This window comes from Neophocaena asiaeorientalis, unplaced genomic scaffold (assembly GCF_003031525.2).
Source record: "Neophocaena asiaeorientalis asiaeorientalis breed wild unplaced genomic scaffold, Neophocaena_asiaeorientalis_V1.1 scaffold766, whole genome shotgun sequence".
In the NCBI taxonomy this organism is placed as follows: Eukaryota; Metazoa; Chordata; class Mammalia; order Artiodactyla; family Phocoenidae; genus Neophocaena; species Neophocaena asiaeorientalis.
In genome coordinates, this window is record NW_020173207.1 from 34,051 (window position 1) to 49,834 (window position 15,784).

Consider the following 15,784-nt stretch of genomic DNA (forward strand, 5'->3'; position numbering starts at 1 on the left):
GGAACTATACACACAGTCTTAGCCTAAGTACAGTTTTAAGAGATACAAATGTGCCCAAGATACATTTTACAATTTGGAGAGCATTTTCAAGAAATGGAAAACTTAAGAGCATTCATATTTTTACTTGTAGAATTTCATATGAGAGAGTGACTATTTTAGAATTTTTAAAAATGACACTCCCAGGGTCTCTGGATCCCAGCTCCCTAGCTTACTGCATTTATATGAAGGTAATATTCCAGGGTCTTATAAAGATAAGAGAAGGTATATACAAGAATGCAAAAAATCCTCAAGAACCACTATATTGACTCATACACTCAATTCTACTTGATTTTCATATTTTGCTTTATAATAGGGAATTCATGACTTAAGACAAAAATTGATGATTATGTTCATTACGTATAGACATAATTTATGTTATTATTGTATTCAAATTGCTATTTTATATTACTGGATAGAATTTAGTATTGAATTAGAAAAAAATTACCTTTAAATATTTCCTGTTTGTATACTAGGTGGTATACTACAACCTAACAGTATTCTGACTGCACATTCTGGACTTTGCCTAGAGAAAACTACTCAGGAGAGTATAGGCAGTAACTCATTTGTGTCATCTTTACTTTCCCAAATATATGCTGTCTCATACACTTAAATGCATGTGTGGGATTAAAGATGGCTACACATTCTTTGCTACTTCTCCCATTGAGTCATGAAGTCTAATATTCTTCCCCTTCAATACTGGTTAGCTTTTTTGATTTGCTTTACCATAGAATGCATAGAGGTAATGTTCAGGAGCTACTTAGGTATTCCCCTAGGCCTCTTGGAACACTCTTTTTGGGGATCCAGAACTTCCATGTAAAGGGTATGGTTCCCCTGAGACCACCATGCTAGAATGGTCATGTGTAGGTGCTCTGGTTGTCCCAGCTAAGTCAGCCTTCTAGCCCTCCCTACCAAGGTGACAGACATAAAATTAAAGCCAACGTGACCCTCCCAACAGACCATGCCCCAGGTGAATATCACTTACTGACCTCAATCAACGCCATGGGCAACTGAAGAATTGCCAGCAAAGCATTACTCAAATCATGACCTCTTCCCCACAAAACCATGGGATATTATAAAATAGTTCTTGTTTTAAGTCATGAGGTTTTGGGTTAGCTTATTATGAAGCAGTAGATAACTAGAACAGTGCATAAAAGGTAATAATTGCATATTAATGCCAGAAGTCTTAAATTTCCATAAATCAGTAATAAACTACCACTACTGATAGTTCATTCCTTACACATAATTATTGTACACTAGATATAGATAACCACACTATGGTAAATAAATACTATGCACAAGAATGCTTGTATCTCACAAAGGGCACTGAATTTTATTGTAATTCCTCTCATATTCCATAATGGCAAGATTATCTAAGTAACCTAAATAATATTCATTTGTAGTCTTACAAATAAACCAAATTCACTAAAATAATGGTTATCTCAGATGCAGTGAAAGAGGCTTGCTTATACCCATAAGCCACTACTTGCATGTCACTCAATACAACTCTATGTTAAGTTAAAGGAATATCTGGATTAGAAAGAACAGTAAGATTCTCAAATTTCATAAACAAGGTGTTTTAAAAAAATATGTCATGGAAGTGTCTTCAGGGACAATTTCCTTTTCTTTGCTTCTGTATGAATAGGTAAAATATTTAGGAATGTTTTCTTATTTTTCCACACAGCCTAAGGTAAGAGGAGTAAATATGAGTTGTAAAGAAAGCTCCAAGGCGCACACAAGGACACCAAATCTTTTCTTTGCCTTTTCTTTTTTCCCTTGGCCTATAAAGAAACTAGCTTAGAACTGAGTATCTATCAGCAGCTCTTGACCTAACAGGATTAATAGATTTCAGAATTTTCCAAGTTTCCTTGGAATCTATTTTCCAAATTTAGTTTGGGTTCAAGTTCCTCCATGAAAATTAAGGATCCTAAAGAAACCAACAAAATGCATTTATTTTAAACAATATATCTTCTTGATCAAATCTCCTGTATAATAAATGTCAAAACATACAGGTAGGTAATTGAATGGTTTGAATATTACAAACAGTGCTGGCCAAATGTCCATTGGCTGAGATCTGTAACAGATAGTGGTTTCAGTTTTAAAGTAGGTAAGATTCATTAACAGTTGTATTACAAGCAGGGAGATAAAAATAGTAAACGTAAGCAACAATAACGTCAAAATGGTAGGAGTTAAAAAGTATAGAACTAAAATATCACTTGAAGTTGGTAGCTAATCTGTTACAACACACTTTCTACTGATCCTGATTGTTAGAGTGATATTGTGAGTCAGGTTTTATATAAACATGATTAATGAAATAAGAGAGTGGAATCAATATTACGCTCTGATTCAGAAAACTTGGAGTGGCAAAAATGTGTTTTAACAAGTCTTCCAGGTTAATTCTGATGCCTGTTAATATTCTGGCTTAGACTGTAACTACTTCTACAAAGATCACAAAGTCAAATACTTAAAACAAAGATCAATAGTTGCATTAAAGCTCCTTTCCTTCTAAAAATTATCTTCTTAGGATGCTAGCATGTATGACCATTGTTGAACAGACTCTCCTGATCTTCAAGTGGAATATTTGCCTGTAATTTGTAAAGAAGCAGACTGTCTTAGAGTTGAAAGAGATGCTCAATAAACTGAAAGGTATATAATTGAGAAAAAATAAATTATTGACATTTTTTCGAGTTAAGGTATATTAGGAATTCTATTTCCCCTTGGATATAGAAAGCTGGGACTAGTGTTCCTTCTACCCTAGCAAGAAAACCTATGTCAAGTAAAAAAATCACAACTTTGCTGAACACATCAAAGAGCCAAAGTCACTAGTCAAGCAAGTAGTATCAAATCCACTGACTCTCAGCCCCTGCCAAGGACAGATGAGACACGAGCATGTCACCAGTGACAGACTACAGCTAGAAGAGATGCTGGGTGCCATATAACTAGGTTAGATGCATTCAGCTACAATTGTAATGTATTGTAAAGGTCAGCTGTGGACTAGAGTATAGCACCCTAGGAGCTGTAGACACAGGAGTTTGCACCCACTTGCAGGCTCTTCTCCATGGACTTCAATCTCCTGCTCATGAGAAAGACTGTGGGAAGAGTAGGAGTTAGGCAAGTACCTTTCTTGGTGTTGCAGGCTTGGAGGGGAAGTGGTCACTGCTGGGAGAAAAGCATGAAGTCCTGTTGCAACCTTTCTCTGGAAAATAAAATAAGCCTCTGGGGGAGGAGCAGGAAACCTGTCACCACCAGGGCAAACATGCAGACCCACTGTAGCCACAGGAAAGCTTAAATAAACAAATAACACTTCCAACCCTGGGGAAGTCTTGGACTCAGGAGCCTACACCAATAATACCAGAGACCTGCTACAACTGGGAGAGGGAAAAGAAACTCTCCCATAGAAGACCAACCAGAGATAGATGGAGTTTGGCTGCCAGGAAGAGAAGAGGCAGGACCACTGAGAAAGGCTATTTCTAAGACCTAGAAACAGATCCTGTCTAAGGTAGAGAACCCCTTGTCCTCACCACCAGACTACCAAGCACCAAGCAGTGTGTAACTGCAGTCTATCACTGGTTGAGGGAAAAAAGTGTGAAGAGGGATACAATTTGTGATAGAGATGAAAGCAGAAGCTAAAGGTAAAGGAGAAACATTGAGAAAATGCATCTGAAATTCCAGCCTTCAATCTAAGAGAAAGGAATTAAAGCCAATGGTTCACTGAAGGTAATCATAGGAACAAGACAACCCAAACTCAGCTAATTACTGACTATATTCACTCAACAACATCCCTTCCCATATACACACATTCACTAACAGCCTAACAGAAGAGATGTAACCATTTCCAGACATAAAGTCTCTACTGTTAAACACAAAATGTCTGATGTTTAATCAAAAATTACATGACACACAAAAAGGTAAGAAGAAAAGCACAGTGTTAATAGAGAAAATAATCAACAGAGCAGACTCAAACATGACCCCTATGTTTAATCTATCAAATGAGAAATTTCAGCAGAGATGGTGTTATGAATTGAATTGTGCATCCTGGCCAAACACATGCATTGAAGCCCTAAACTCAATGTGATTGCATTAGGAGACAGGTCCTTTAGGGAGGTAATCAAGGTTAAATGAGGTCATAAGGGTGAGGCCAGATCCCACAGGGCTAATGTCCTTATAAGAAGATGAAGAGACACCAGAGCATGCACTCTCTCTCGCTGTCTCTCTCTCTCTGTCTCTCTCTCTCCATATGTACACACAGAGGAAAGACCAAGTGAGGACACAGTGATAAAGCAGCCATCTACAAGTCAGGAAAAGAGGCCTCACGAGACACCAGTCCCCACAGTCCCTTGATATTGAACATCTAGCTTCCAGATCTGTGAGAAAATACATTTTTGTTGTTTTAACCACTCAGTTTGTGGTATTTTGTTATGGCCACCTAAGCAGACTAATACACAGGAACTCTACTAAAAAATCAAATGGAAATTCAAGAAATAAAAAAACATGATAAGGGAGATAAAGAATACCTCTGTCAAACTCATAAGTAGACTTAAGACAACTGAATAGACAATCATTGAACTTGAAGATCGGCCCATAGAAATAACCCAAGCTTAAAAACAAAAAGAGTGGCAAAAAAATAACAGAATTCAAGAGTTATGGGATAATATGAAACAATCTCACATATGTGTAATTTGAATCCCAGAAGAAGAGAGACAATAATGCAGGAGGAGTTTGTCAAGAAATAATGGTCAAGAGTTTTCAAAAATTCATGGCAGTCATCACAACATAGATGCAAGAAATTCAAAGATTTCTCAGAAGGATAAATTACTAAACAGATAGACAGACGGACACACACACACACACACACACACACACACACACACACTCCCAGATACATTATATTCAAAGTGCTGATAAAAAAATGTTGAAGGCAGCCATCAGAGAAAAGAATAATTATTTCCACAGGAATAAAATTAAGATTTACCACAGACATTAAAAACCATGAAGGACAGAAAATAGTGGAGTCAGGTATTTAAAGTGCAGCTGAGAAAACAAAATTGCTATCTTAGAATTTTATACCCAATGAAAATATCTTTGGGTGTAAAAGACGTACTCTGCACAGACTTACTCTACACACACTATAAAAAGAAATTCTTCAGGGAGAAGGAATATGATACCAGATGAAACTTGGATGTACACACACACACAAAAGTCTTCAGGAAAATCCATTTTCCCAACTGCCTTAGCTATTGCACTGCTGAAAAGAATGCAGCCTTTGCATCTCAGCCCATAAGCTTCAGAGAGTGATCATCTCAGTCAGGGTCTTCAACAGGACTGGAAAGCAATCAAATCCTACAGTGCTGTTATCTTAGCACCTAGCATCCTTCCAAAGAGTGGCTGAAATGAATTGATGTCTCTTTTCAAAAAGTCATATACTGATATCTTACAAATACAGTGATTGGAAGGAACGCCATAATAGGAATATGAATATCTCAGTGACAGTGTCTAATAACATTATTATTATGCTGCAAATGAATAAGATGTCTTTATTGGCCAAAAAAACCCACTGAAGGGAAGGGTTCAAACAGACTTTCAAAATTAACTGGACTGGTCCAGTAAGCTACAGTGGACTGGTAGCCTCATTCTCAAGACAATTTCTTGTCCTTTGTTATGGTTCTTGTTAGACTGTCCTGAATTTTGTTAGTTGGCATTCGTTCCTGCTTTTGACAACAGCATATTTCAGAAAATTGTTAAAATTTCTATATTCCTATGATTCTATTTCTTTAAAGTATACTCTTCAAGTATTCTGTAGCCTATAATGAAATTTAAGATGTACTGTCAGATGACCAGGACAGAATGCAAGATTCATAGAATACAGGAGAGAGGACATATATTACATTCATATTTGAATTTGGAAGAAGTCTAATGATAACGGTACTCATCTAAAGAGGGCAACTACATTATGCAAAAATAATATTCCATAAACCATAAGACAAAATTAGTTTTATTATAAAAATACATATGCTTTGTATATGAGTCATATAGAATTGACACAACTGATAGAATTTACTATGCTGCATTGAAGTGAATACTTATTGCTTTCTTGCTGAATTTCTGATATTTTTGTTCCTTCATTTATATCTCCATTTGGAAACATTATTTCAATAACATATTAGGAAGTAGAACATATTGTTTTGTAGTAATTTTGGTAATGCCTTTTAAAGCATCCCATCCAGGATAAGAAGACTGTACAAGAACTACATGGCTACCATTACTATCACCTTGATCTAGGAAATCAGGAATTTATTTAGTGTTAGTAGGAAAACATAAGAAAGAAAGTCTTTCCCATCTGCCTACTAATTCAATTCAATTAAATAAACATTCATTTTATTTATTTTATTTCCATGCACTAGCTGTGCAAGATACGGGCAGGCAGCTTTACAGAAAAAAGAACAATGCGCTCACTTACTAATTTGATTCGATGACCAGGAGTTGCACTGATTTCCCATGTGCATTCTTTCCTGCTTGGGTACTTGTCTGGCCAGTTAGGACTAGTGATGAAGCCACTTGGACTGTGAATCTTCTGTTCACACTCAGCTGTGCCAATAATGATAAAATCAATTAGTGTGGAAATCTAGCCCAGAATTGGGCCAGCAAGGAAGTAGCCTGTTTACACACTATCCTGATGAAAGATTTTCCTCAATAACTAATCATCACTCTAGTCTCCAGTATCATATTCATCTGCTTTGGTAAACCTGTTGCATAATCATTATCATAATCAGAAAATGTTTGTTTTTGGGTTCACATGAAATTGTGTTTACAATGAATTAAATAAATGTCTACAAGAAAATGAACTCTTTTTAACTGCTGGATCTTTTTAACTGCTGGATCTGGATCTAAAAGTTTATTTTAACAGAGCAACATTATTGACAATCAAAGATATCAACTCTTGGTATGTGCAAAATATTTAATGCAATGCCACAACAAAAATGACTATGTCATTTTCAGTTATTTTCTTCCTATTAACAGAAACATCATTTATAGCTAACTAGTATCACTAAGCCACTTTATGAAACATGTCTTTACATTTTCTCTCTCTCTTTGTTAAAGTATACACTTGAATACTTAAACCATAATTTTAGCTGCTTAAGTAAATTATCTGTCATTTCATCACAGTGAAATGAAGCACTAAGGGGAAAAATATATAAACAACTACTAGCTTCTGAATTAATTTAAAAAAATGTTATTCAATTAACATGAAATTTCTTTTAGGTCTTACAATTTAAACAACTTCATCTTGGAGGGGACCATCCAATGTTGTTAATTTCAAACTTCAAAAGCATGTAATATCCTCAGACTGTATTCTACCTGTATAATTTATGAAGTGTCACCCTGCACATCCTGGCTTAGGCTGGAAATTATTTGTTATGTATTGTGTAACCCATTCTAAAATACAATTAATTCTGTGAAATTTTTCAAGAAATCTCTGGGGAAATACTCTACTATATGGAAAAAACACTTGTTGCACTACAGGGCTGCACAGTAAGGATAAAATGACTGACATTACTGTGGTGTTGGCACATGCTTTCCGACTAGACCTTTGCTTTAACTGTGCCAGGTTTCCATAGGGAGATTTGGATTCTTAACCAAGGAACACAAAAAAAGGGTGAAATTTAGCTCCTTTCAAACAATATAGGGTCATGCAAGACAGTAATCTTAAAGTCTGGATCCTGTCTTGACAAGGTTTCCTAAATCCCATTATCCTTCTCCTTGCCTTGGCCATATGAAGTGTGGAATCTCCCAGATCTGGCAAATAGTTTAATGTATAAGACAAAGTCAAGAGGCTCACTGCTAAACTGTATAAGGCACCTGTACTATAGCAGTGGTGAAAGAAAATCCATCCCCTTTACTAACAGTAAAGATGAACTTTATTAGGGGTGCCTGGATACAGTTCCATTTAAAAAGAAGTCCTTTCTTGAAAATATTTACTCTAGTGAAGAGAGACTTTGGATATCTAAATTTATTTGCTACCTGTGAGTCACAGGCTACATGCATACTCTGAAAAGCTCTCTCTTTTTTTTTTTCTGAATTACCTTCCAAATTTCAAAATAACTGGGCCTATTCCCCAGCCTATTGATTTATCAGAATACTTTACCAAGTTACACATATCACAATCTCATTGGTTTATGCTCATACATGAAAGTAAAAAGAGAAAAAAATCCTACTTGCATATGATTCTGGGCAATGTCATTAACTCTGTGAAATAAAGAGGAAAAAAATGTGACATATGACCATATTTGAATGGAACTGAATGGAACAAGGGTCAATTCAGGGTATTCTGTACTATTGGATTGTGAATACAAAGAAGTGCTATCTACCTGTGGTTCTAGTCAGGCACCCACCACTCTACATGTTCCAATGACTAGTTATGAAACCTGCCTTAGTAATAAATCCAAGTTAAATGGAAAATTCAGAAGCAGACCCACAAAGGAAGAAATAAGACCTGAATAACTATTTCTTGTTCCCATGTAGCTCATATTGGCTCAGGAGATTAAGATAATTATCTTTATAAAATCTTGGAATATGGTAAGAATTTGGCACCAAAAACTGGTAGACTAATATTGAGTTACTAGGATGCTTCTGTGTGTGTGTGTGCTGGGGAGGGGGCAAAACCATGACTTAAAACTCTAAATGGCACAGTATTTTCAAATGTCTTTCTTCTGGTAGGCATTTGAATTTGATACTCCTGGTATTTAAAGTGACATCACTCATGTAGCACATATATGAGATATTTTGGGGAGGGAAATTGAACCAAATGTAAAACATTTAGCAGAAGTTAAGTTTAAATATGGAGATAGTTATAAGGTCTGTTCTGTGAAGACTGAAGGATAATGTAGTGCCTTTCTGGCTGCCAGATGGCATCACAGCAGCTTCTATGTCTGTTATACAAAGTTATTCTAATTCCAACCATATATGAAGTGCAGTACCTTTAGGTAATACAAGGTTTCCAATAGTATGACTTGGATCTTTGAACACTGTATGTATTTTTATTTTTGACATTTGAACAGTTAACATTTAACACTCATTGATATGATTAACTCTACCTGGAAGGACTGCTTTACCCAAACTGCACGAAATTCTAGATGTTGTCAAAAAAAGAACACTTCTTTCATACCTTCCTTGCAATCATGTTTATTTTCATGCAGCACAAATCCATTACGGCACTGACACATGTAGCTTCCCATTGTGTTGACACACTCATGTTGGCACCCGCCATTATCCTTAGAGCACTCATCTTTGTCTAGCAAAGAGATAACCCCATAGATTAATAAGTAGCTTTAAAAACAAAGGATATCAAAGGAGAGTCATTTAGTTGTGGTTAACACTGGCAAAGGGTAAACTAAGTCACAGCTTTCCGTGTTCTCAACATAAAACAAACAAAAAAAATCAAAAAATTTATAGTGTCTTAGTTCTACCCACTCCTTCTTTAGCTTGGAGCCTTGTGCCATGAATTGTTTCCAAGATCATTTGCACCAGGGTGACAACATGTAGTCCTCTTTCATTCCTATGCTGGAGAAGTTTTGAGTAGGGTAAAGGAAATGAAAGAATATTTTTCCAACTAATCCTAAACATTTATAGCCAATTTTTAAAATAAATTAAAAATTGTGAGTAGTTTGATTAAATGCAAATCATGGCATTTAAGTGGAGGGAAATCCTTCACTATATTAACCATGGTGTATAGGCAGAGGCTAAACACATTTCCAAGATTTGTGTGTAATCATTTTTTAAAAATCACTCAGTATAATTACTGTAGTTGATTTTTTTCATTAACTTTGCAGTTATGCTTAGCATTAATAAATCTGCACATTTTATAATATTTCAAGACAGAATAAGGCATCATTATACTATCTTAAAAAAGAAATAATTTATATATTTTAAACTAATCTCCTCTAGCAGACCAGTTTATTAATAAGTAATTCTGTAAAAAGGCTTTTAGTGTGCTAGAAGTAAAGGTCAGAATAGGAAATACGAGCTTTAAGAAATAGACAACAAATTCACTACAGGGAAAAAATCCCAACTATATTAGCAGACAGTCAATTCAGTGAGAGGCATCAGCCACCATATTATGTTGCTTAGCTATCATTCCATGACTGGCTTGTCCTTTAAAGTAAATACTGACCTCTGCTCCTGACACATACATATGATGACACATCACTCAGACCTTCCCTGTCCCCATAGCACAGAGAACAGAAAGGACGCACGACAGTCACATCAAAGGTCAGGCTGAATTCAAAATTTATACTGTGAACTGACTTTTCTAGTGAGAATTTGTGAGCTCATGGTGGCACACAAATAGCAAATGTTATTTTTGCCTTTGTAATCAAATCAATATTCCCCCTATGGAGATGGGTTTAGGAAAGACATTTTTATCCAAGGATCTGATAGCAATTTTTATGAATGCAACTATTTTTTCCCATTTTGTAGACTGATAACATGACATAGCACATATATGCTATGTCTTATATTGCCAATTCATGCATTGGCAATATAAGAATATTCCATATACATACAGGCAGTTCCAAAGTTCTAAAGAATATATCAGGATCAATATATCTGCAATTTATGTGTTCTCTACCTATCCTTAACACTTCCATTACACTTTTAATACTTACTATGGAGGCTAAGCAGAGGAGAAAAAAAGCATAGAATAAAGAAAATTTATCTCTAAGAGAACATCAAACATCAAAATATATAAGAAATCAGAAATTAATAGAGAATTAGCCTTGTAAAATTAATTTTAGAGAAATTCATAATTTGGAAGTCCCATTACCTTAATTGTATCAACAGTGAAAATTACATGTGGTAAGTTGTGAATGACCTGTGCAGAATGGGTGAATGGTGAACCATACTTCCTACTACCATGCTGTCAGCTACCTGCATTTCCTAATTCAGACAGTCAAGCAGTAGATGATTTAAATTTACTATTTTAACACACCTTTCCAGGGGCTGTTAAGATGCTTTGGAAAAATACTTCTTCATGAGCTGATGCAGAAATACACTTCATCATTGTTAAAAGGAAAGAGCCAACTAAAAAATTTCTGGTGCTAGAATTACTGTGAAATAGACACATATTTCCTATAAAAATATTTATCTAATGTTTGCTTGGTATACTTCAAACCTGATATAGTGAACTTTAGTTGTACTCAAGGTCAGATTTTTGAGGGTTGTTTGGAAATCTAAGAATTGTAAGTAAAGTAGTTTAGAAAAAATTAGTTTACATTTACAATTGACTGGTAACCAGGTTGCTCAGTGACAAACCTATCAGGGCAGGGACTGCCTGAGTCATCCTTTTATTTGGATCTGTTTAGACTACCATACATGAGAGATATAAAAATGTTAAAAGAAAGAACACAAGTTAGTATTGCTGAATTTTTAAACCTACAGTCATTTTATGATGAAAACAATTCCAAAACATAAAATATTTCTAACATTTAACCTTCATTCTAGTGGAAATCTCATGTTGCTAGGTGATATTTGTAAGGAGAGTTATTTTCTTTAGATCTGATAGAACATAATCTGACTTGCAGTAATAGTAAGTAAAGAGAAATAAAGTTGAAAGTGAAACCATTCATATTTGAATAGTAGTTTTTTGTAGCCAGTTTTTCCTATTTCTATTGTGCTGGAAAAATAATTTCTAGAGGAAGAAGAATAAAATGAGGAAGAAGAGGAGGAGTAGCATGAAGATTTTATATAGTCATATTGTCTAAGTATCTATTATTTTTCAGTGTTCCAGTTGATAAATGTTTCCTGTCTTCTTCCCTGCATCAAACATTTCTTAATACAAGTGATGTCACATTAAAATTGAGTTATCAAATACACTGCTAGAATATATGTATAGGTTAATCTAAAGCTTAGCTAAAATTCAAAATTGGACAAATCAAAATAAAAATTAAAAGCAGCAGATAAAAGTCATCATCCCCAGCAAAGTAGCATTTAAAATTGTGCTGGCATATGCCAAATAGTCAATATGAAAAGACAAAATTTTAGTAAACATCAGAATACTTGGAATTATCCAGACTTTTTAATATCACACAAACAAAGAAAGCTATTTATTTAACTTAATATCATAAAAGATGAGTTCCACAAATATATTCTGAACTTATTATAAAAGGTCATCAAACTTGAGGAAAAAAAAACTATTAGCAAATATAATTCTGTTTTCACTTTCTTTCCTTTTCTCCTCTTAGGACACAAACTACTAATATTTTGAACAATGAAAATCCAAAGAAAGAGAGAAGGAAGGAGGTTGCAGAGTTTTAAAAATTTCTCAGAAAGTCTGCATAACAAATTCAATAGTTGAGAATTCTATCAATGATTCATTTGAAATTTTCTAACATTTTCATACTATAGGCATGGAATTTAAAAAATAGTTTTTATTAGTAAGAGAAACAAACATTTTATTGAGTAGAAATCAAAACATTTAATCTTTGCAGGTGGAAATTAGCCTCCTTCTTCGGAATGGACATATCTGATTTCCATTCCTTCATGCTAGATGAAGGAAAGGTCCATTATTATGGAAAAAGGAAGTGGCATTTTCCCATCAGAGGCCTGCAGAGTATCCTTGAGACTATCAGAGGCCATTAGTCTATGAATAATACATACTGGATGGGACTGAGGTGGCAACCTGTATCAAGTTCTTGCAAGATTCAAAAATAAAAATTTTCTCTTTGCAGAAAGCTTCCTTGTCTGTAGGAAAAAGAAGTAAAGGGTCCACGCACCAGAACAGAAACACATGAGCAGATATACTTACAATAAATGCTCAAATATAAAATAAACAGATCACACACATTCATGCATACACATATACACCCCATGCATGTGTGCACGCATACAAGACACACACAGGTTTCAACACAAAACTGTTGAAAAAATAATCACCTTCAAAAGACCTCTGATAAGCTCTACTGAGAGCAACGACAGACAATTTGATCTTTCTAAAACATGCAAATATTTAAATATCATTTATCATGAAACTTGGAACAGGATTCAGAATCATAGGAGAGCTCTATTTGAAATTAATCACACTAAAATTTAATGTTTTGTTAGAATAATATCAGGTTGAATTTATTCTAAAAATACCTATGACCGTTCCATGAAAGAAATGGTGTACAGGAGGAACAGTGTAAAGAAATATCTATAGACACTGAAAGGTAGATAAGACGAGGAGCAGGTCAGTTGAAATCACTTGAATACAGAGGTAGAAATATCACACAAATCATTTTATCTGACTCCTATATTTGTTACAGACAGAAATAAACTGGGAATCAAGAAATCTGGGTTTTACTGCATTTCTGCTACTGTGCAGGTCACTGGGTCCATCAGGAAAGGATCACGTTCCCATTAAGTTACCCGTGAGGGGGACTGCCATTTAATGAGGTTTTCCTTCAAGTCATCATTGAGTCTTTTCACCACTACCAGGTTGCCTAAAGAAGGTGGAATGTCTATGCGCAGCTCTCACTGCCTGAAGTTATTTGTTACATTATTCCCAAATAATGAACAGTGTGATTAAATTAAAAGTCCAGTTTCCCAAATGTTGCTGTTTTTACATGCATAAAATCCTACTAATATTTCCTTTACGTTTAACCTATTTGAAGAAAAATAATTTTGTTCTGAGAATACAGTTAATTTTGCTTAATCACTTAAAATAAGTAAACTATATCATGTATACTTATGCAGATTTGTATACTTGTGTTCAAATATAACATCACATAAAATTAAGTTTGGTTTTACTATCATAAAAGTAAAGTAATTATTGTTAATCTATAAACAAACCTCATTCATTCCAAGAAAATAGCAGTATTATAATGTTGAACCAGATTTCTTCTAGAAAATGCCTATGCCATTATATTCTGAATTACATAAAAATTTTAATAGACATGTAATCTTACATCATGTTCAAATAGCCTTACTTTTATAGTTGTAATTTCCTTATTTACTTTCATATTATTTCATTATATTGCTTTATAACATACCCTTAATATCAGAACTATATGACACTAATTTTTATAGAGGAGCTTGTGGATATTCTGCTGTATAAACCAATCACTTCTAGATTGCAGCATTTTTCATGACTAATTTAAGACATTAAATAAGAATTTATGTGATGGTTTCTTGCTTTGATGTGCATGGAAGTGACAGAAATCTGTATTAATTATTTTGCTAATAAGTTCTTAGTGTCATTCTTCCAATTCCATTTCTTAGGTCTATAAAGTGCTTATTTAAAATCAGAGGCTATGTGCAAAAATAAGTAAAATCTCAGTATGATTACTTCATTAAATAATTGTAGTTTTTAAAATAACGCTAAAGTTAATTTCATTATATTCATTAAAAATCTAAATACATTTCCTTGTGTTTTTTCTTCCTTGATGTATCACTTAGTTGCAAGACAGCTAGAAGTTATTTTTAAATAGCTTTCCTTTACAAAATATATGAAATCACTTATAATAAATATTGTTTCTTTTTAAATTGAATTTCTTGATAATATTTCTGAGGAAAAGTATGCTGAAAAAATAGCTAAACATGGTATATTTCTCATTATGTTTTCATAAATTCATAATCACTTCTAAACTTTTTAGAAAACTGGTTATAAACAGAACCACTTAAGATTAAGTCTCCAGACAGGGTGAGAGGGAGACACAAGAGGGAGGAGATATTGGGATATATGTATATGTATAGCTGATTCACTTTGTTATACAGCAGAAACTAACACACCATTGTAAAGCAGTTATACTCCAATAAAGATGTTTAAAAAAAAAGTTTGTCTCCATCAAATGTTTCTGGATTAACATACACAATACAGCAAACATTTATTCAATTGTCTATAGGATATTATAAATTAACTATAAAAATAAAAATTAGAAGCTTTAACTCATTCAAAACATTTGCATTAATATTATTAATTTGTATTAATATTTATTAACTAATTAACAAATAGATGGATTTAAAATTTTCACTCTCAAAGATCAAAGTCTATTAGGTAATGTTTTCAAATCTAGAAAATATTTGGGGTAAAAGATAGGTAGAAATATGATGTGTGTTTTCCTTTTAAAGTTATTTTTATATTTAAATCAGATGAAAACTGAGAAAAATTGTGGAGAAACTACACTGCACTATCTTTTCACCTTAACACAAACATTCTTGGGATTTTTAAATAGCATCGTTCAGATCTGTTCCCACCCACGTGCTTAGCTGTATGCACAGTGCACATATAGCTTTATATCTAGATTTCCATTAATATTTTATCATATACAACTTTTTACACCATGAAATCATTAAACCATCCTTATGGTATGGAAGAGCTCACACAGTGCATTTGAAGGTTGTTTAAAATTTCTGTCACTATCACAGTATATTGAAAATCCTTCTTCCAGATTTTGAAATATTTCTTTATGAAAGAGTCCCAAGAATTGAATTTCTGAGCAAACAGATTAGTCATTGTAATAATTCTTGATTCCTATGCTAAATTTATTTCTAAATAATTTGTCACAATTAGTGCAGTAATGTGTTTTATCAAATTCCCAAGAGTGAATTTTAACATAAAATAATCCTTCAATTTTGTTTGTGAAATACAATATCCCCATGATTTACATGCTTACTTTCTAATAGATACGATGAGTCATTTGACTTTTAACACACAATTACACTTATAGCATTATTGGAACTCTAAAATGATATTTTCAATGTGAATAGAATCTATATA

At 33.8% G+C, this 15,784-nt stretch overlaps 1 protein-coding gene across 1 annotated transcript in view; it reads right to left on the minus strand.

Annotated features, from left to right (window-relative positions):
• Nucleotides 1-15,784, minus strand: part of LOC112399688 (tolloid-like protein 1) — a 74,772-nt gene that overhangs the window by 26,350 nt on the left and 32,638 nt on the right. The window contains exons 9-10 of the mRNA XM_024744978.1: nucleotides 9,200-9,325; nucleotides 6,494-6,621 (exon numbers count right to left, since the gene is read on the minus strand). Of these exons, the coding sequence (XP_024600746.1) occupies nucleotides 6,494-6,621; nucleotides 9,200-9,325 (254 nt within the window). The remainder of the gene's footprint in view (nucleotides 1-6,493; nucleotides 6,622-9,199; nucleotides 9,326-15,784) is intronic.